The 21022-nt window shown below is 44.7% G+C and overlaps 1 protein-coding gene across 8 annotated transcripts in view; it reads left to right on the plus strand.

Annotated features, from left to right (window-relative positions):
• The window catches only part of ERBB4 (erb-b2 receptor tyrosine kinase 4), a 935345-nt gene extending 915001 nt beyond the window's left edge, over window positions 1–20344 (plus strand). For all 8 annotated transcript variants that reach the window (XM_044432044.1, XM_044432045.1, XM_044432049.1 and 5 more), the window contains 2 exons: window positions 10973–11270; window positions 14634–20344. In XM_044432044.1, the coding sequence (XP_044287979.1) occupies window positions 10973–11270; window positions 14634–15079 (744 nt within the window). In that variant the 3' untranslated portion in view covers window positions 15080–20344. The remainder of the gene's footprint in view (window positions 1–10972; window positions 11271–14633) is intronic.
• The last annotated feature ends 678 nt before the right edge of the window (window positions 20345–21022 follow it).

Raw genomic sequence — 21022 nt, forward strand, 5'->3', positions numbered from 1 at the left:
CAAGAGGAAAGGGGGCTGCAGCAGGAGAGGCGAGGGCCAGGGCACGGCCACTGGGAAGAGATGGCGGCAGGTAATCATCATCGGGGACTCCCTGCTGAGGGGCACTGAGGCGGTGGTGTGTCGCCCTGACCTTGAGGCGAGAGAGGTCTGTTGCCTGCCAGGCGTGTGCATCCGGCATGTGAAGGATAGAATGGAGCTTCTTGTTCGCTCCTGGGATCACCAGCCACTTGTGGTTGTGACCGTAATAAAGCGGTCCTTGATTCAGTAAAGAGGAGACTATCAGGTTTCCAAGGAAAGCCCTTCCCAAAGAGAGCCTGAACACCAGATCTAGTTTTAAACACTATGCATGTAACATTCTATGATATAAAGAATACAGACGTATAAGAATGTAAGTTCAGCAATCATCAGCAACAATATCAAGAGGCCTCATTCACACTTGCATTCATGCTCACAGCCCATAGACCCTCTCGGTGATCCATCGGGACTCTGGGTGACCAGTTGCAGTGCTGTTCTGGCACACACAGGAGCTGGAAAGCCCAGTCATTTTATACCTTAAAGTTGACTCAGCTTAGTCCAACTGGATCAAACTGGATCATTTTATACCTTAAAGTTGTCAGCTTAGTCCAACTGGATCAAACAGTAAACTCCTCTGAGCAGAGCCGACACAGAACATGCTGGTCTTTATCTTGAACGCACGCACTCTCATCACATTCCATTCTCTCTCTGGATGGTACAGCATGGGCTTATCTTATCTGTTATGTTCCATTCTCCAACCACTCCCGGCCTCTCAGTTTTCTCAGTCTGGTCAGTCCCATCATGCTTTTTCATTCTTCATTTTCTTCTGGGCCTTAGGCCTTCAGGAACCCATGCACACTGTAACATACAGATCCATGTGGGCACAAATGATGTAGCCAGGCAGGGTGTGGTGGGGGGATCACCAGAGACTTCGAGGCCTTGGGGAAGAAACTCGAGGAACTTAAGGCCCAAGTGGCCTTCTCATCTATCTTACTGGTCCAGGATTTGGGCCAGGCAGGGATAGGAGGGTCGTCAAGGTGAACAACTGGCTTACGGTGTGGTGCCAGAAGGAACACTTCAGGTTCCTCGACCAAGAGAAGAGGAAGGAGAAGGCTAGGGGCTCCAAAGAAAGGAAGCTGTGGGAAGGAGTTGAGGTGCATGTACACTAACGCTAGGAACATGGGTAATAAGCAGGAAGAGCTTGAAGCTCTCCTGGGAATAGGAGGGTATGACCTGGTGGGAATCACAGAAACTTGGTGGGATGAAAGGCAAGGCTGGAATGTGAACATAAAAGGGTATCACCTTTTTAGAAAGGACAGCAAGGGAAAGAGAGGTGGGGGCGTGGCTTTATATGTCAGGGAAGGGCTAGGATGCAGTGAGATAGAATGCAGCACAGATGGGGATTTGGTAGAGGCAGACTGGGTGAAACTTAGGGGTTTTGACAGGGAAAGAGACCTGACAGTGGAGATATATTATCGCCCTCCAGGTCAACTTGAGGCCCTGGATGATGTCCTGACAGACCAGATTCTAAGGCTATCTTAGGAGAGGGACACAATAATTATGGGAGATTTCAATCTCCCGGATATTCATTGGGAGACTCACTCAGCGGTGACAGCCAGGTCACATCACTTCCTAGGTGCTATAGAGGGAGGGATTTTCAAACAGAGGGTCCGAGAGGCAATGAGGGGGGGGGGATCCTTGACTTGGATTTGACCAACAGGGAGGAGCTGATAGATGAAGTACTGATGAGGAGAGCTCTGTATGCGAGTGATCACTCCATCCTTTGCTTTGAGATCAGGGGAATGGGGACGGGCAGCAGGTCAAGCACGAGAAGCTGGGACTTCAAGAGGGCCAACTTTGGCCAACTGAAGACCAGACTGGGGAAGGTCTCCTGGGATAAGGTAAGCGAGTTGAGGAGGGGTGGATAGCACTCAAAAGGGAGGTTTTGGAGGTGCAAGCCTTGACGATACCTCTAGTTAGTAAGGTAGGGAGGCAGAGGAGAGCGCCGCCATGGATGCAAAAGGAGGTGGTCAGCGGGATTAGGCAAAAGTGGAACCTCCGTAGGAAAGTTTACTGGGGCAAATAGACAAAAGGGTATACCAGGAGGAGGAGGCCCGTTGCAGAAGGATTCTTTGCAAGGCTAAGGCTGATTATGAGCTGAGACTTGCCAAGAATATCAGGAGCAACAAAAACGGCTTCTATCAGCATGTAAATAGGAAAAGGAAGGGGAGACGAGCAGTGGGACCGCTAAATAAGGAGGAAGGTGATCCAGTCACTGATACGAGGGAACAGGCACAGATGCTAAATGACTATTTTGCCTCTGTGTTTTCCCCAAAGCAGGATGGAGGAGATCTGCATAGGAGATTAGATGAGGCTGGGGACTTAGGGGCACAGATTAGAGTCACTCCCCTCGAAGTCGAGGGGCTCCTCAGGGCACTGGACATTACAAAGGCGCCAGGCCCTGATGGGTTACACCTGAGAGTACTTTGAGAGTTGGTCGGGGTTCTCTCACACCTGCTGGCATCCATTTTTGAGGCCTCATGGAGAACAGGTGAAGTTCCAGAGGACTGGAGGGTGGCATCAGTGGTCCCAATTTTCTAAAAGGGTAGTAGAAGGACATGGGGAATTACAGACCAGTTAGCCTTACGTCCATTGTAGGAAAAACAATGGAAAGGCTCATAATAGTGAGAGATCTAGTGATGCTAGATAGGGAAGGGAGGCTGGCGGCCACACAACACGGTTTCCGCAAAAACAGGTCCTGCCAGACAAACCTTGTGGAATTCTATGACAAGGTTTTGAGATGGCTAGATAGAGGGGATGCAGTGGATGTGGTTTACCTGGATTTCAGCAAGGCCTTTGACAAAGTGCCCCATGATATCCTGGTGGAGAAACTGAGGAGTTTTGGGATAGACCAAAGCACTGTCTGATGGATTAGGGCATGTTTGACTGACTGAAAGGTAACCATTAGTGGGGAATCATCAGGATGGTAGCCAGTGACAAGCGGGCTCAATCCTGTTTAATCCAGGCGGGCTGTCCTGGGCCCAATCCTGCTTAATCTTTTCATCAGTGACATGGAAGAGGGGGTGAACAGTCTGCTGATCAAATTTGCAGACAACACTAAAACTGAAGAAGTGGCCACAACTGAGGAGCAGGTACTCCAGATCCAAAAGGATTTGGACAGACTATGGAAGTGGGCAGGAGACAACAGGATGGTGTTCAGTGTGGGTAAGTGCAAGGTCTTACACTTGGGGCATGGGAATGGGTGTCATAAGTACAGGTTAGGGGATAAGTGGCTGGAGAGCAGCACTTGTGAAAGGGACCTTGGGGAACTGGTTGACTGCAGGCTAAAAATGAGTCAGAAGTGTGATGCAGTGGTCAAGAGGGCGAACGCCACCCTTGGTAGCATAGCCAGAAGTGTGGCTTCTAGATCAACAGAGGTATTACTACCACTCTATATGACTCTGGTGCGCCTGCAACTGGAGTATTGTGCTCAGTTTTGGGCCCCTCATTACAGGAAGGATATAGCCAGGTTAGAGTCAGTGCAGCGTAGGGCCACAAGATTGGTGGCCGGTTTGGAGGGGATGGGGTATGAGGCGAGACTGAGGGAACTGGGTCTCTTCAGCCTGGAGAAGAGGAGACTCAGAGGGGATCTGTTGGCGACATACAGATATGTGAAGGGGTGTCACATGGAGGTGGGTAGAGATTTATTCTCCCCTGCAGAGGAAAGCCGGACGCACTCCAAAGGAGCAAAGCTCAGGGAAGCAAGGTTTAATTTAGCTGCCAGGAAGTACTTCCTGACAGTTAGGACCCTGAGGGTATGGAATGGGCTTCCATGGGAGGTGGTTGAGGCCCCATTGGTGAGGGTGTTCAAAGATAGGCTAGACATGCTCATGGTGGGCATGTCGTTAACAGAGCCAGCTAGAGCCGGGGGTCAGACTAGATGGCCTGGGAGACCCCTTCTGACTCGCTCTGTTTCTATGTTTCTATGAATACTGTACTCTATTCACTAGGCTGCCACTGATGACACATCTCTGTGTTCCATAGTTCCCTAGAGATATTCATGGCTTTTCCCTTAGAGATATTCATATAGGGTTTATGGCAGTTCACATATTCATAAGTACAGATTGTTTGTAACCCAGATGTTCATAACGCAGGGACTACCTATGCATGCATCTAGAAAACTTTATAGGCAATCAAATCAATCAATCTTTATTGTGCAGTACTAGACCTGACAAATTATGGACAATTATTAAATAATATAAGGGTTGTGATGAGGATGATCCGTGTTGTTATTGGAAAATTCTATGGAGGACCCAAGTAAAACTGGGCTGCCAAACTGGGCAAGTGGGGGTGAAAAGTATGGGCTGAGCACATCTTCTTTGGCAGGAGTACCCTTACTTCCCCCTCCTTTTATTTTTGCATCTTTTTTTCATGCAGAGGGGAGACAAGAGCTCTCTTTTCAACAGCTCAGCTACAATTTTCTTTCCTTCATACTATCCCATGGAGAGCTCTTTTGAAACAGGGAAGGATAGCGAGCTATCCCTCAATTTCAGCACATACTGCCAATCCTGGAGAAATGGCAGCCAAATGTTACCAGATTGTTAAATGCATGCACCTTTTCACAACATTCCTTCTGTTTGCATTTCTCAGTTTTTTAGCTCCTCAAAAAAACATAGATGTGGTAGAAATTCAAACCCCCAAGAGCTCCAAACTCTCCCATATGAGCACTCAGACAGTTTTTGATATTATCTTGCTTTCTTGGCAGAGCATCATTTTCTGTCCAATGGAAAACGACTCTGTCCACACAGCACCACTACCATGATGACCAGTAAAGTGCGGGTGGATGAAGGGAATCTGGCTGTGCATCTTAAGCACAAAAAAGTATTTTTGAATCTTCCAAAATTATGATATTGCATTGCAATTAGAATGCAATTTAAAGACATTTAAAAACAATTACGTTGCTCTTACATCCCTGCTAATTGGCACTTCAGCTGTTTCCTGGCATCCTTTTTTGGGAAATTGTGACTATGATACTTTTAGCATTGCATGAGTAACACCCCCACCCCCAGTTAAGCTGAAATAGCTCAAACATCTATAAAATTGTTTAAAAGTGCCTTGCTTAGTATTTTGTTTTCAAGAGGAGAAACAGGACCCTTTTTTGTTTTTTTGTTTTTTTTCTGGTTCTTTTTTTAACAGTTTCGTGTGCTCCTTGTCATAATCTTGCTGCTGGCTGGTCCCATACTGGTCACTGTAAGGCTAAATGCATCACTTATCCTTCCTTGTATGCATCTTTCAAAGACATTCTGTATCCTGTCAGGAAGGAGGCTGTTAGGGCATGCTTTCTCCCTACATATCATCTATCTACTCAAAGGACATTTTTTCACACAGGAATACATTCCTATAGCCTGTGGTTATTGGGGAACAATATTTTGCTATTCCATATTCTCTTTCTCAAAGCTTGAATTGTTTCTCAGCTTTTGGTCACACTAAGGGCACAATCCTTTGGCCTTCCAGCATTACCTGGGAAGCCAGGGGATTCTCCAGACTGTCAGCACCAAGGTTGTATGAAGGCCATCTAGGGAGAGATCTCCATTGCTGAGCCTCACACTAGGCATAAGATGCAGCTATGGCAGGGACAATAGAACTGCACCCTAAATACATCAGTCGGTGCACATTTTCCTGTCTTCCTGAAGGCTCCTTAGAGAAAGCTATCAATATCTTGCACATTAGACAAAGGCTATTTGAGTTACAAAGTCTGCCTCTCAACTCTAATCAATGCAGAAGACCAATCTGAAAGCCACAAATTATGAAATTATTGTATTATTAAAATGACGTGCAACTGAAAGAAGTGCTTATATTTTTTGCCATTAGAATGGACCCGTTTTGGGTAAAGAGAGAGTAAAATGTTTTAAATTAATTAATTAAATGAATAAATTATGAGATAGCTATTACATGGATGGCATTACACAGCAGACCTGTACAAAGGGAAGCAGTGGAGCCAAGGGCATTGCATCAGGGTAAAAAATCACTTCTTTTCACCCGGGCCAGAAATTACTGCCCTGGTCACTTCACTGTCTGCTCATTGACTGGGACAGTTAACAAAGAGCTGACTTGCTGAGGGACTCATGGCACTGATGCTCCCGAGGCAACTGCACTGAGTTCCCCGCGCAGATTGCGCTGATGCATCCATGCCAACTGTTGAGTGATGCACAGAGAGAATTGCTGCTTATCTGGAAAACGTATCTTGAGATGCATCCTTGATGCTTTTAAGCTGCCCGCACATGCACACATGCACAAGTACAATCCCTTAGCACCTTCTTTCCCTGCCTGCTTTCTAAAATACTTCTAGCAGCATTATTTGTAATGATATGCAGACTGCCATCCAATGCCTAGCTCGGTTATCTTCACAGTGTTTCTGCTTGTGAAGAGCAATTATTATTCATATCATATGGATATATTCTTTGTGAGCCGCCCCGAGGCTTTGTTGCGATGGGGGTGGCATAGAAATGTTTTAAATAAATAAATAATAAATTACCAAGGAGGGAAGGGTACGACTGTCGCATGCTCTTGACAGCCAAGCAGTCCATGATCTGAAGGCCAAACTGCATGAGAGGTTGGCAGTTCCACATGCAGAAGTGTGGAAGTCCATCAACTGCATGGAAAGAAGGGTCAAGGCCCTGTTTTTAAAAGGGCACACAAGTGCTATGTCCCAGCAGCCCCTTTCACCAAGAACCCTTTTCCTAGGCTGAAGAAAAGCTTGCTTGATGAGCGGATCCGTTTGGGAGGCAAACCACGGGCACAGGAGGGCAAATGCTGGGTGATGGATCAGCTGGCCACATCATTATGCAAGTTATGAATTTGATGGATGGAGGTTCTCTGTTTATGCGATTTTGAAGGAATAGCAGATCTGAATGTAGAGTAATGCAAAATTTTGAACCACTGCTTTATTATTATTATTATTAGAACATTTCTATGCCGCCCCTTGCCGAAGCCTCGGGGCAGCTTACAAACACAATAAAATACAATAAAATACAAAAATAACAATATAAAATTAAAATTAACAATATAAAATAAATAAAAATATAAAATATAAAAGAAGTCGCCCTGGCCAGATAAATAAGCAAATATCGTTAACAATTAAAGTGACGTTTAAATAAAAAGGTCATAACGTTGTACTTTATGTAACGTTACATAACGTTGTACTTTATGTAACGTTGTACTTTAGCTTCTTAAACCTCTCCCTAAGAGGCTGGGAGGAATGTCTCCTGCCATGCACTTCTGAAATTGAGATTGAATTGGCCTAGAAATCACACTACATGATCACTATACACTGTTTCCTATGGCTATATGGGGAAAAGAGGTCCCTATATGGCACCTGAAAACAATTTTCTGCAATTTCTTAAAATTCCTGCCCCAGGATAGGCATAAAAATACTTGATTAACTTGGTCTAAACTATCAAAATATTAAAAAATTAATTTAATTTAATTAAAAAATTAAAAGGTCAAATCAGGGCTTGTTATATATGATCATTACAAATATGCCAGATTCGATATATGGACTTACTGATTTTGAATCTGGGCAGCATAATTCCTTTTTCTCACCCTTGCATCTTTTCACTTGCAAATCTTTACTTGTAAAAACAGCACCTACCCCATGTTTCCTATGTGAATTCTATATTCAAACATTTACAACAGTCATCTAATGGCCTATCTATTGCCTCATAAGAAAGACCAAGAAGTAACAGAACTTTACCAAGAGAGAGAGAGAGAGGAAGAGAAGCCAAAAATGAGCAATAGCATTGGGAAGAATTGCACATTCCAAAAAACCACACACGGTGTGGTCTACTTTAATGTTTCGGTTATCTAAGAGCAATTCAGAGGGAGGGCTAAATGAAAACCTGCTTGTAAAGTTACATTATTTTAACATTACTGAAAGAAAAATCAAAAATCAAAGTTATTGAATTCCTTCTGAATTACAGGACTATCAACACATCCGACTTTCAACACTGGAAAACCTACCTTAGGATAGTTCTGTTTTCCTCTGACATATTGGTCAGACAAGAGGAATGGACCAGTCTGGGATGATTGTGCTTCCAAATCTGAATTCTTTGTCCCTTCACAATTGCTGGACAATAAATCCTTTCCTGGTAGAGGAATCCCACTTGATTCGTAGCTTGGGGGCAAAAGCCAGGCTTCTGCATGTCTATAACTCTCTCCTGCAAGGGAAAAAACCCCCTCTCACTTCCTTTCAGCCTTAATCATTTTACAGCTAAACCCCACAGACTTTTGAGCTCACACATAACTGCCACTGCACCCTTGCCAGTGGGAGTTTTGCCTGAGCACAAAGGGCTGGATTTGGCTGGAGTTTGAGTGAATACCACCCATCTGTTTGTGCCTTTTCTTCATTAGTTCATGGAGCTCATATGATGTACTTTCATCCATGTGACCTCTTACTATATCCATCATTCCATTTCTTTCTTTCCTATCAGAGTGAAATTGGACACAGCCCTCCTCCTGCCTACACCCCTATGTCAGGAGTAAGTATTTCACAATCAGCCTCCATCATTTTAGGGGTTTGTTTGTCTTTTTCCAATGTATTATTTCTTCTGTTTTTCTTCATAAATTCCACCATGCCTCTTGCCAATTCTCATTCCCTAAATCTAGTGCCAGAATTCATTATGTCCTGTGATACTGAGCATAGGTGAACAAGCATGTTTCTCTAGTCCCAGTAAAAACCCTATTTTGAACTCAGAACTCTGCAAAATCAAACATTGCCATTGATAGCTGCTTCAGAATAAGTTTCCATTTTACCTTATTGGCCAGCATTGTTAATTCATTGTTCAGTCACATTCTCAGCTTTCCTGAGAACTAGAAATGGTTACAATTTCTTGTGCATCTGAAAGCATCGCATTGGAAAAAAACACTGCACAGATGGAGGTGTTGCCTTGAGTCTTGCATTTCAGGTGGAGCTACCTCAATGTGAGTCACCATTCCAACCATTCATCAACTATCTGATTTAAGGAGGTGCTCCGTTGTCTTCAAATGTGAGAACCATCTCTGTTGTTGAAGAAAAGTTTTGCTCAAAGGAAGAAGAAGCTGGCAGATAACAGATGTTGATAAAATTGGCCTTATTAAAAAGGTCGGTTCCTAGTGGAAAGAAAGGGTCTTCAGTTGTCAGTGGCCCAATCTGGATGGTGCAAGTGTCTCTCCAACCTTTATGTGTCTGTGTGGGAGAAGAGTCTGCATTCATTCTCCTCTACAACCTGCTTCTGTCCTGCGGTGGAAGATACAAGATGGCATAGCCCCAAACAAAATAATTGTGTCTGGCATAGGAAGCATGCAGTTTAGAGCTATGTCTGTTGGATTTTATGTGGTTCTTCAGTGACTCGAGAGCTGGGACAGTCATCTCAAGAAGGTAGAGAAGAAATGCATGGCCAAGCACAGGAGAGCTAAAGTATGCCTTAAACAGAGCCAGTGCTAACATATCATCACTGCTAAGCAGGCCCAGAACAGCCAGGAGGTGCAGTTGGGCCACCTCCTTGCCACTGACATTCCTCCTGTCGGTGATGCCACCTCTGCTTCCTGTGTTAGTAGTGTATCTCTCCTCACTGTTTATTGGGGGGGGGGTCCTGCCCCCACACTCATGGATGGTAAACTTTTACAGAGCAGAAAGTGGGACAGTGGGAGACAAAGTGGGCTGTTGTGGACTGGTGCAGTCCCAGGGCAGACTTCAATAGAGATAACAGCCCAGAGGCTGGAAGAGACCCAGAGGTTCTTGGTCCAAGAAGCAGGAGCATCAGTCCCAGTGCCATTCCAGTGCTAAGCTCTTTCTCATGGTATTATGTAACAATATGAATGAATAAATAGTTAAGTGCTGGATTTCTCCCTTTTAACAAACATATAAAATACAGAAATAGTATTTAGACAGTAAAATGCATAATGGAGGAACTGTAATATTTCCCAAGGAAGTCAGAAATCATTCTCAGTCAGGTTAAGGTGTAGTTCCACTTCAGGAACAGATCCAGTGTGTGTATGCATGGGGGGGGGGGGGTTCCATCTTCAGCCTGGAGTAGCTGGGGGTATGTGTAGGACTTTGGATCCAGCAGATCTGCCACAGGATGGCTTCTCCCTCATGAGGCTTTCTGCACATGGGCTGGGGCCAGCAGGCCAAAAGGTGGATTTCCACCGGTGGAGTTCCCTTCTGCAGGTGGGCTGGCACAAAGATGTTTCTGCCCCATCCTAACTCCCTCCAGTGAGCTAGGACTGGCTGAGTGTTACAATGGCCCTTACGGTTGCCACTGAGTTTTTTCTGAAGTGAAAGTCTAAGGTGTATTAGCTTGGGGAAAACATCAGGATTACTCTACAAAATCAGTTTGGTAGGGGTGGGAGAATTCTTGAGGAAAGTTCTGCATAGTCCCATATCACATCCAAAGCCAGGCACTGATAGGAGTAGAAGTAGAGAAAGTGAGATATTATTTGAAATGGTACAACAAGTTGTATTATTTAAATGAAAGCAATGACAGAAATCTCATCCTGAAATGTTTCATTTGCCTTTTCTTTTTGAAATGTTGGCAACAAGTAAATGGGCTTCCTGTGTTTGCTCGTTTTGTTTTGTTCTGTTTTGTTTGAAAATAATGTATGTGGTAATACAGGAATTGGAGCAAACCATCCTAAGGTCTAGTCCTAAAGGATGGTTCTTTATAAGCACATTTTAATTTTTAATCATGTTAAATACAGAACTCTTTCATGAAATGGTATCAGTGCTGCTTCCACTCTGCTTGATATCCAGGATGAAGCGAGCAGGGCCTGTGGAATTTGCTCTAAGCAATGACCTAAGAACAAACCTCTAGAAAACAATGTGTTCTCTTGAGTGGATGGAACGTTATGCGCCTGAAAGCCACCTAGGCCTACCGGTACGTGTGCCACTCCCTGACGCAGGGCTCTGTGTTTCTTGCAGAACCAGTTTATCTACAGAGATGGCAGCTTGACTACGGAACAAGGGGTCCTTTTGCCATACCGAGCTGCCATCCCAAGCATGGCCCCAGAACCCCCCATCATGCAAAGTGCTGCTGAGATTTGTGATGACAGTTGCTGTAATGGCACTTTACGGAAACAAGGATCCAGCCTTCCTCAGGAGGACAGCGTCACTCAGAGGTACAGCGCTGACCCAACAGTTTTTCTGCCAGAGCGAGGACCCAGAAACGAGCTGGATGAAGATGGGTACATGACGCCAATGCCAGAAAAGTCCAAAACAGGTACATATGCATGTGTCATAATGACCATGTGTGTTTTATCTGCTTCTGAACAAGACTGGAGTTTCATCTGAAGGGTTCTGCTGTTAAGAATAGTGGCTCATACCAGCTGGCTTCCAGAGGCTCTTCGTTATCACATTTGTATCCCACCTTTCTTCCAAGGCACTCAGGGCAACACCCTGTAAATCTGAGTAGGCTGAAAGGAAAGGGTAAGGGAAACATCTGAGGTGTCCCTGCATTAGATCTACTGATTTATAATGTTCACAGTAGGTTTCCCTGGGAACAGAGGACGAAAGACAGCTCATGCATTTTACAAATGAATGTGAAAACAATTGCTTGACTTGGGTAGGACCAAAGCCCACATGCAGATGTGCAGAGAGTGAGAATGAGAATGAAGAGGGGAGAGAGACCTAGGACAGTATTCTGTGTGTGGACTGTGCACTAGTGGGACTCCTGAAGGATCCACAAAGAGCAGAAATACTTGTTTCTAGAGAGGGACAAGTCGACAGAGCTTGCAGGAAGAGCTCTGCAGTGTTCCTGTTTATGTCTGGGGTTGCATCCAAAGGCACTGCTGCCTGCGCAGGGAGTCCCCTCCCTGTGAGCACTGGAAAGAGCAGAGGTGCAATGACTGTGTGGGATGCTGCCCTTTCCCAGTATGTCGCCAGTTTGTGACCATCTCATTAAGGCCACATAGCCTCTCTGGGGGAACAAAGCAACAGAAACCCAAAAGGCAAGGCTGTTGCTCAAACATTTTTGAAGTTACAGGGCAAAGACTGTAGGAGGTAATAAAAATAAAGTTAAATGTGTTATACAGAGAGGAGGGAACAATTAATCACCAAATACATTGTAAAAGAGATGGAGAGGTTCAGGCCTTCCTGGTCAAACTCCAACACTTGGTACTATAAATAATTAAGCTGGGCAAGATGAGCTTCCTTAATCCATTAAGAATGTGATTAATCTGCGGTCTGTCCTTCCTTACGACCTCCCACCACCCTTTTGCTCTGCCTAACCACACTTGGTGGCCCAGAGTCACTTGTTCCATACCTAAACCACCAAAGGGCAGATTATGGATGCTGTATATGAGAAAGAAGTTTTTTAAAATGTGCAGAAAAGGCCAAAAGCACATTTTATATTTTTGTATTCAAGCAGATGAATAACTTGTGAACATTTCTTGTTGCAAACATCCGCACATGTTTCCCCTTGCCTCCTCTGTAGTAATTCTACTTAAAACCCACCGAGTCTCCAAACAGCCCTGTTGACCTCCTTGTAACTTCCCCCTCTGCAGCCCACGGGCTTTTGGTCTGTGTCAGACATACTCCTTTGCAGAATACAATAGCTGAGACCTGGAAGATCAGTCAGCACATATGTCCAGACCTGAAATGCCATGCTGATATCTCACCAAGGAGAGATCTTGCTTCTGAGAAAGCTTTCAGTAATCATTCGAACATGAAATCTTTTGAGATGCTATGCAAGGATAGCTTCACTTCCTTGCTAAACACTTGGATACCTTCTACATTTTTATCTTTTCAGCACTGCTTAAATCAACATATTGATATTCAAGAGTGTGTTAGCTTTCTCCTTTGTTAAATGTTATCTGAGAAATTATTCTTTTTCTGTGCTTCTTTTAATTGCACTAATGGCAACTTCACAATCTGCCAGATAATGTTATGATTATGAAGATTATGATAGTTGCTGTTTCCCTGAGGCTGAGTGAAAGCGAAGTAAAGAGGAGACATTTTTAGCAATCACAAAATGCTATAAGTAGTTTTGGCTCAGCTCTGTGAAGGTATATCCTTAACTTCTAGCATCCTCTGGCTGCCAGTGGAGAGCCACAGGGCTCCTTCCCATGGAAAGCGACACGCAGGCAGGCATGCCAGGCAGAGGCTTCTGATATGTCACGTAAAACTGGCTGAGCATTATTCGGAAGGGCTTGTGTCAAAAAATCAGGCTGAAGGTGAAGTAAATATTAACCTTTTATTTCAGACTTCCATGATCCCACAGAAGTTTTACAAGTTGTGCATCTGTTTTATTTTATCAGTAATAAAATGTGCAACACTCATCTATAATCAGTGAAATGCACTGCTTTACCTGAAACAAATGTGCAACAATTGATGCAGACTGACTGACATTAACCAAAGTCTTAATTTTGGATTTTCCTGTTCCTGTCAAGCAGCTGGTTTTCCCTGACCTGAAATAAGCTGCAATTTATATCAATCTAAAGTCAGGTGTGGGCAACTCTGTATTATATAGTTGGTAGGTAGGTAGGTAGGTAGATATTAAAATAATTAGCAAACCCCCTTTCTTCCATGCAGATGCCATGGTAGTATACAATCAATAGGACTATAGTCATATAAAAACGAAATACAATAAAACCAATGAGATAATATGGAAAACAGTTGAAAGACAACTGATGCAATGAGACAAACAATTCAGCTTAAATTGCCTGGGCAAGTAAAGCACTGGGAGTATTGAAATCGTGGTGCCAGGCATATCTCCATGGGGAGGCTCTCCCAAAGGTGAGCATCTACAGAAGAGAAGGCACTTAAGGTACTGAAAGTGCTTGGGGAAGAGGCTCACTCAGTGCTGATAGGAAAAGTCCCTCCTTCTGATGTTTGGGTCCCATTGTAAGATATGCACCAGCTCCCTGAACTGGATAATGAGCACCAGCTGCCTGGACAGCGCAATCAGATTAGGTGTCATGTGGCATCACCTCGCTGGGCCAGTTCAGGTTTCTGCAGCTGGTGAAGCATCTCAGTCATTTTCAAGAGCAGCTCCACATACAGCAGTACAGAAGCCCACCCACACCATTACCAGGACATGGCTCACTGTAGGTGGCCAGGAGCGGCCATGGCTGCTAAGTCCACTTGCCTCTCCAGGGACAGAGCTGTGTCAAAGCTGTTGTTTCAGAGGAAGCACAGTCCCGCCTGCACCAGGTCTTTTAGCCAGTCCCTGGACATGAAAACTGCAGTACCTCCATCTTGTCTGGCTACAACTTCAGCTTGTCCCTTATGCAGTTCATTAGGCACTCCAGCCACTAGTTGAGTACTCACTGATGTTAGATGCTGATCCCTATGAAGCAATATCTACTTGATAGATAGCTAGGAATTAACTGCATTCCCAGAGTGAGCAATTGTTTTGTGAAAGCTTCTAAGAGCTCCTTGCCTTGGCCCACCGAAGCACATTGAGCACTCATCAGGACAAGGCTTGTGCTTTTTTCTTCCTACAATACTTTGAGATCTTTTGCACTTCTTCATGGCCCACCTGAACAGTGGTCCACATAAAAAGATGACACATGTTGGCTTTGAATTAGCTTCCATTCAGAGATGGCTTGTAGTTTGATTAACAGTTCCTAATTATACTCTCTAGATCACCTGAACCCAGTGGAGGAGAACCCCTTTGTGTCTCGGCGGAAGAATGCTGATCTTCAAGCGCTGGACAACCCGGAGTATCACAACAGCCAAAATGGGCAGCCCAAAGCAGAGGACGAGTATGTGAATGAGCCATTGTACCTCAACACCTTTCCCAGCACCTTCGAGAATTCGGAGTACCTGAAGAAAAATGGGCTTCCACTGCCAGAGAAACCCAAGAAAGCATTTGACAACCCAGGTTACTGGAATCACAGCCTGCCTCCACGAAGCACCCTGCAACATCCGGACTACCTTCAGGAATACAGCACAAAATATTTTTACAAACAAAATGGAAGGATCCGGCCCATTGTGGCAGAGAACCCAGAATACCTCTCAGAGTTTGCCCTGAAGCCCGGCACTATGCTGCCTCCTCCACCCTACAGACACCGAAACACAGTGGTGTAATCCTAAAAAAATCAAGAACCCGTACCAGCACTCTCTTTTCTCCCTCTTGTCCCCCCTCTTCCCCCCACTCTCTTTTTCTTCCTTTCCCTTCTCCTTTTCTTGCCAGTTCTTCCTCAGTTTGGTGTCTGCAAATGGAAAGATACATGCAAATAATTTGTTCCAGGAATCTGGGAAGAGAGAAAAGTAGAGAAGGAAAGCGGGAAAAAGCCTGGCTCACTTTTGATGTACCTGGAGGACAAGAAAGCCAGTGGATGCTCACAAAAGCCAGGGGCAGTGTAGCTGCTGTCAAGCTAGTTCTCTATGTCGTGGTTCAGCTTGGATGCTGCAGGGAAAGTAACACCATGTCAATATCTATCAGCAGGAAGTGCTGAGAGCAGCTGGAGCATTCCTGGAGAAAGCAATGCAATTTTGGGGTGGGAGGGTAGGGAAGGACAATTTTTCTACCATAAGTGATGATACAATAACTGAGATTGAGAATCCAACTTCTTTCTTTAACACTTTTTATTCTGCCACCTAAACAAAATGGCTAACCCAGCTCGCCATACCTGTCTGCTTCACTGTGGCCATCCAAGGGATAATGTTGAAGACCCTACAACTCTCATCTTCTGCTAGCTCCCTTTTTTCCATCCCATCTGCAGTCTGGGGTCCATTTCCTAACTGCACAAAGACTTTGTTACTTCATGCTTCTGTGCATGACATTACAGGTTTTCTACAGGTCCATAGAAGAACAAACATTTTGAAAGCAAAAATGATTTTGAGACACAAAATAATAGGGAAAGAAAAACCTCTCACTTTTGACAGCAAGACACCAACCACGATTTATATGCACAGAGCCTCCTGTTCATGTTTTCTACTCGTTGAATACAACATGTAGTAATTCTCCCCTTCAGCTCCTTTTGGTTTATCAGCTAATGTTGGGAAGCCGTGGGCAACTCTGGGGGCTGGACGGAGGAAGAAACATGACCACATTTTTTATGAAAGCCACTGGCTGGTGTTTTTCCTTTGTTTGTTCCCAGGTTTTGTTTCAACATGGTGACCTGCTGGTGAAGAGACAGGGCTGGGAGGGAGACTTAAAAGTGAAAAGAAGAAACTGGCCGGGTAAAATGCACATGGCAGATCACTGGAAAATTAGTTTGCACTTAAGCTATGTTTTTACTTTATTTTATTTTATTTTATTTTATTTTATTATTTTATTTTATTTTATTTTATTTTATTTTATTTTATTTTATTTTCATCCTCACTCTGAACTGTATTCTGGAATCTGAATGAAGCAATATGGAAGTGACCAGCAAAATAAAATAATTTAAAATGTAAAATGAATTATTATTATAATAATATATAAATATATATGTGTGAAAAACATGACTGTGGAAATGTCAAAACAAAATGAAATCAAGTCTTTGGGATTTCATTGTCCAGTGCAACTACTGCTCATGGGAATACTGTTGAAGGAATAACTAGCTTTAACATTGCATCGTGAAGGAAAGTGGAGCAAACAAAGTGGGTAAGAGGGGTGGGAGGGGTGTATAGAACTGACTTGGGCTGACCAACAGACTGCTGTGAGACTGCTGTGGAGGATTATTGCTCTGGCACAAGGAAGCCACTAAATGTTTTAGAAATTAGGGGCATGCATGGCTGTTATGTTCTCATTCAAACCTGTAAATAATTTCAGTCTCCCAGCACGTTCTCTTCACTTTTGGCTTTTACATGCTGATTTTTTTAAAGTCTTAGATTTCTTTCATGGGGGTGGGGTGCTTCCATGACTGCCATGATTTTTGTTTAAGCTAGCATTTAATTGTAGCTTTGAAATGGACTGGTGAGCTGGGACAAAGACAAGAAGATGAAAAGTCACCCTCATTCTCCTATCCTAACGTTTGCAATGAAATTGTAGGAGGGGCAAGAATAGCTTAGTGTATGCACTTTAGTATTTATTGAAACCACAAGCAGAATGATGGTAGGGGAACAGTGTGGAAGTCAAGGGTCATTTTAAAGAAGCGTGTTGGCGCCCCTGCCATAAAGGCATAGGTCATCCTTTGCAGGTTGGCATTTGCAGAAGTCTACTGATAAACATTCATTAATTAGGTTTTTTATGTGATGCCCTGCCCTCTGTCTGTCACAGAACAAAGTATCCATGTCTAGGAAAGAGAATGCATAAAGAAAACTCTCTCAGTTTTAAACGTAGTTTAGCTGAGGGGTGGACAACCTCCAGCAAGTGCTGGCCATCACCCCACATCTCCCACCCAAATTCTCACCTGGGTGAGTACTTCTGGAAGTGCAGTTCTACTTGCAAATAAGGATGCACTCACCACACACCTTGTCTGCTTGCTAAATGGTTGCCTCTGGTACTGGAGCAAATCTGGGGTGTGAACAGGGAGCTGAAAATGGCCATTTGGGTAGCAGAGGGATCCCAAGGCTGTGGTAATCAAGGCTGGACTCATTGCATTGCAGGATAGTCCATGTCCCACACAGATGTTGCAGAGCCAGCCATGTGTCTGTGCAATGCTCTAAGTACGGCTGGTGGAGAAGAATCGGGGCATGGGACCCACGGTATGATGCAGTCCTCTGGCCAACGCAGAAGATGCACTGTGCTGCATCCTGCTGTAGTTCCCATGTTCACAGTCCCTGATGATGACGATGACACTGTGATTTGTTGACCCTCAAATAACTTTTATAGCTTCAGTAATGGAAAATGGGCAAAGCTTTGTCTGTGTTGAGAAAAAATGAGAAATTGTGTGATGCCCTCTAGCTCAGGTGTTCTCAAACCAGGGTCCAGGAGCTCCATTCAGGGAGTCGACATAAAGATTGTGGAGTTGAGAATATGCGCCCTGGGGCCTGCACTTGATTTATTTTTTCTGAGGCTGATTGAGGCTATTTTCATCAGGGCTGGATTATCAGGCAGGCTAGCAAAACCCCCGCTAGGGCCCCTGGTTTTCACAGCTTCGTGCTGATGCACTCGACTGATTTTTCACTTCATGTTTATCAATTAATGAAGCCTTTCACAGTGGCCTGTCCTAGGTCATTAGATTTTCATAACATGATGCCGTTGTTGTTGTTTTCTTTACAAGTGTGTCAGTGCTAAAGAAAATGTTGTTGTTAAAATATGAGTTTGGTACACGCTTTGATTTGTAGAATGACAAATATTAAGTGTTGTGGCAAGACTCCCTGTAGTTTTCAAAAGTTCTGTGAAAACCAAGTTTGAGAACTGCTGTTCTGGCTTCTTTAAGTCCCAGTATTTAAGCCACCTGTGGTTCTGACTGCCTGATTTATATGTATTTGCCGGATTGAGCTGTATGGCCTGCATGTACATTAAGTACACGTGTGACAAATGTTCTTTAGCCACCATTCCTTGTTCCCAGGGTGTGGCTTCACTTCCCTTTGGCATGCTGTGGTCCAGATGCCTAACCCTTTGGCCCTCATGAGACCTGAGGTCCGTAATCCGCAGCACTGGCTGCCCCTGACCAGGGAACACCATGCCCCAATTGCTGTGGTGCTTCTTAGTCCCTCCTGGGACTAGATCCTATTGACTACTCCCACCTGTGCAAAGGAAATGCTGGCAGGAAGTAAGGCGTTGTGGGACTTGTAGTTCTCAGAAAAGTGTGCCAGGCATGGCGGCACACAGCTCTCTGCGTCTCAAGCTCCGTGTCTTGAAGGGCCCCATGCAAGCGCAGTCTCTCTTCTAGAGGGCCTCGTGGTCCAGAGTTCAGGCCGTTTCTTGTGCTGTGCTAACACTGCTTCTCAGGAGCTGAATTTAGGCACCTTTTAAAACGTTAGGTAACCTGTTTGCAAGAAGGGTGGTGCAGGGGTTTGCCTCCGCACACAAAGTCCTATACTGAGGATAGGGCATGGTGTGCAAGCATGTCCCGCACTCAGTGTGGGCACATGGATAAGGCACTGCTACTGCCTGTGTGAGCTTTGTAGACAAATTCATCTGGAGGTGTTTAGAAAGGCCTCTTCAGGTTGTTGCACCCAGTGTGGAAAGATCTCCATGGCACTTGGATGTGCAGGGAGGTCAGAGGCAGGGCTCAGCATATGCCCACATCCTTTCCCCTGTTTTAGCCCTATCTATGTACAGATAAATGCCTTCAGAGGGCTAGAGTTTCCCATTGCAGTCTAGGACCTTTCTCCTTTGGCAAGTGCCTAATGGAATGCATTGCCCTTGAGGGACAGATAAAGCTTTCCACACAACGTTTTATGTGTGAATGCCCATACTTCTCCCCAGCCTAAGCATTGTGATACTGGAAACTGGAAATTTACATAGGTTCTGCTACAAACTCCTTTATGCTAATAAGGCCTATGCACCCTCAAGCAATAAGGCAGCTCTTCCTTCATGATCACTGCTCCATTTCTGCAGGTCTGGTGCCAGGCTGCCCAGGGGAGGGATCTGAGTGGTGGGACAGAGCTGCTTTCCTTCCTGAGGATTTGGGCTGGTACTTGATCAAGAAAGGCAATATAAAACTCGGGTCCTTCCAACAGATGTTTAATTTGAAACATCTGAATGTAATTGCCAGATAGAACATGGATTCCCTACAGCTATGGAACCTGTTTGTGGTGATACAGTTTCCCTTAAGAATATTGTTCAAGCTATCCAACTTGCATGTCAAACTGAAGGGAAAGAAAGGGGATGTTTGTGAAACCATGCTTGATGTCAGAGTCAGCTGAGCGATAGATCATACTTCTGATAGGCCGAGGCTGATGGTCAAAACAGACTTGATAATGGTTATTCTCTTGCCACGTTGGTATAATTCCCATTTGTCATAGCAGAAATCCAGTTAGTGCATAAAGCTAAGGGATCAAAGTCTGAAGAGGATTAGCACTGCAGTGCTGACTGCAGAATGATTCCAGAGGCTTTAGCCTTCCCATCATGGGAGGTGGTGAATAATAGCTTCAACGGGGAATTAGGCGCATTCAGTTTCTGTCCGATGCATGAGCTGGGGAAGAGGGCCCTGGGAAGGACTCTTGCCTTCAAGCCCTGCTTGTGGGCTTCCCAAGAGTATCTGGCTGAATGCTATTGCAAACAGGATAGAGCTTCAAACGGAACTCGGTCCAGTCAAACAGGGCTCCTTTCATGTATCCTTCGAGGAAATGCTGAACCTCTTTGGATCAGAGGCACATCTGACAATCGGAGAAGCAGTCCTGGGCACCGCTACGAAACGGTTGCCTCGGGAATGTGCGCAAAGAGCAAGTAATCTTCCCAAAAGTCTGACAGCAAGGCAGAGGTTACTTCTGAGTCCTAATTCACGGAATAAGTCCTTTGAAGTAATAGTTCATCACCAACAGGTGAGAAAATGTTTTAATTTAAAAAAAAATCTGGGAGGAGTGCAGCACCTTGGAGAGCACCATGAAAGGTGGCCAGGCCAAATTGGGGACTGCAGACATCACATTGCCTCTCCCTGTCCTAAATGATGGCAGGACCGAAACCCTTTTCCCTTCCATGTAATATATGCCAAAACAATCTGCCAGAGAATGAGAGAGAGAGAAAGAATTGTTTAATGCTACTGATGTTTCTTGGCCTAAGAAAACATATCTCACCCTTTGTGCAGCCAGTATGGGCCCACTATGCAAACCAGTTCAGTATAGGGTTTGGAGTGCTGGACTGGGATTCTGGAGATCCAGGTTCAAGTTGCAGCTCAGCTGTGCAGCTCATGGGTGACTTCAGGCCACTCGCTGACTCAGCCTAATCTACCTCCTGAAGTTCTTGTGAGGATAAACTGGAGAGGAGGAGGACCATATGAGCTGATTTTGATTCCTTGCAAGACATAAAAGGGAGGAGAAGGAGAGGGAGGCGGAGGAAAGCAGGTGGCAGTAGAGATCCTACTGCTACATATGCATCCCAAAGAACAGCAACAGAAAGCTTTGTTGGCTCTTCTGTGTCTCCAATGGAGAAGAGTTTGCCGGAAGTCTCTGGACAGATAACTAGAGTATTTCACAAGAGAGAGCACATGG

This window comes from Varanus komodoensis, unplaced genomic scaffold, assembly GCF_004798865.1.
Source record: "Varanus komodoensis strain SLA01 unplaced genomic scaffold, ASM479886v1 scaffold23, whole genome shotgun sequence".
Classification (NCBI taxonomy): domain Eukaryota; kingdom Metazoa; phylum Chordata; class Lepidosauria; order Squamata; family Varanidae; genus Varanus; species Varanus komodoensis.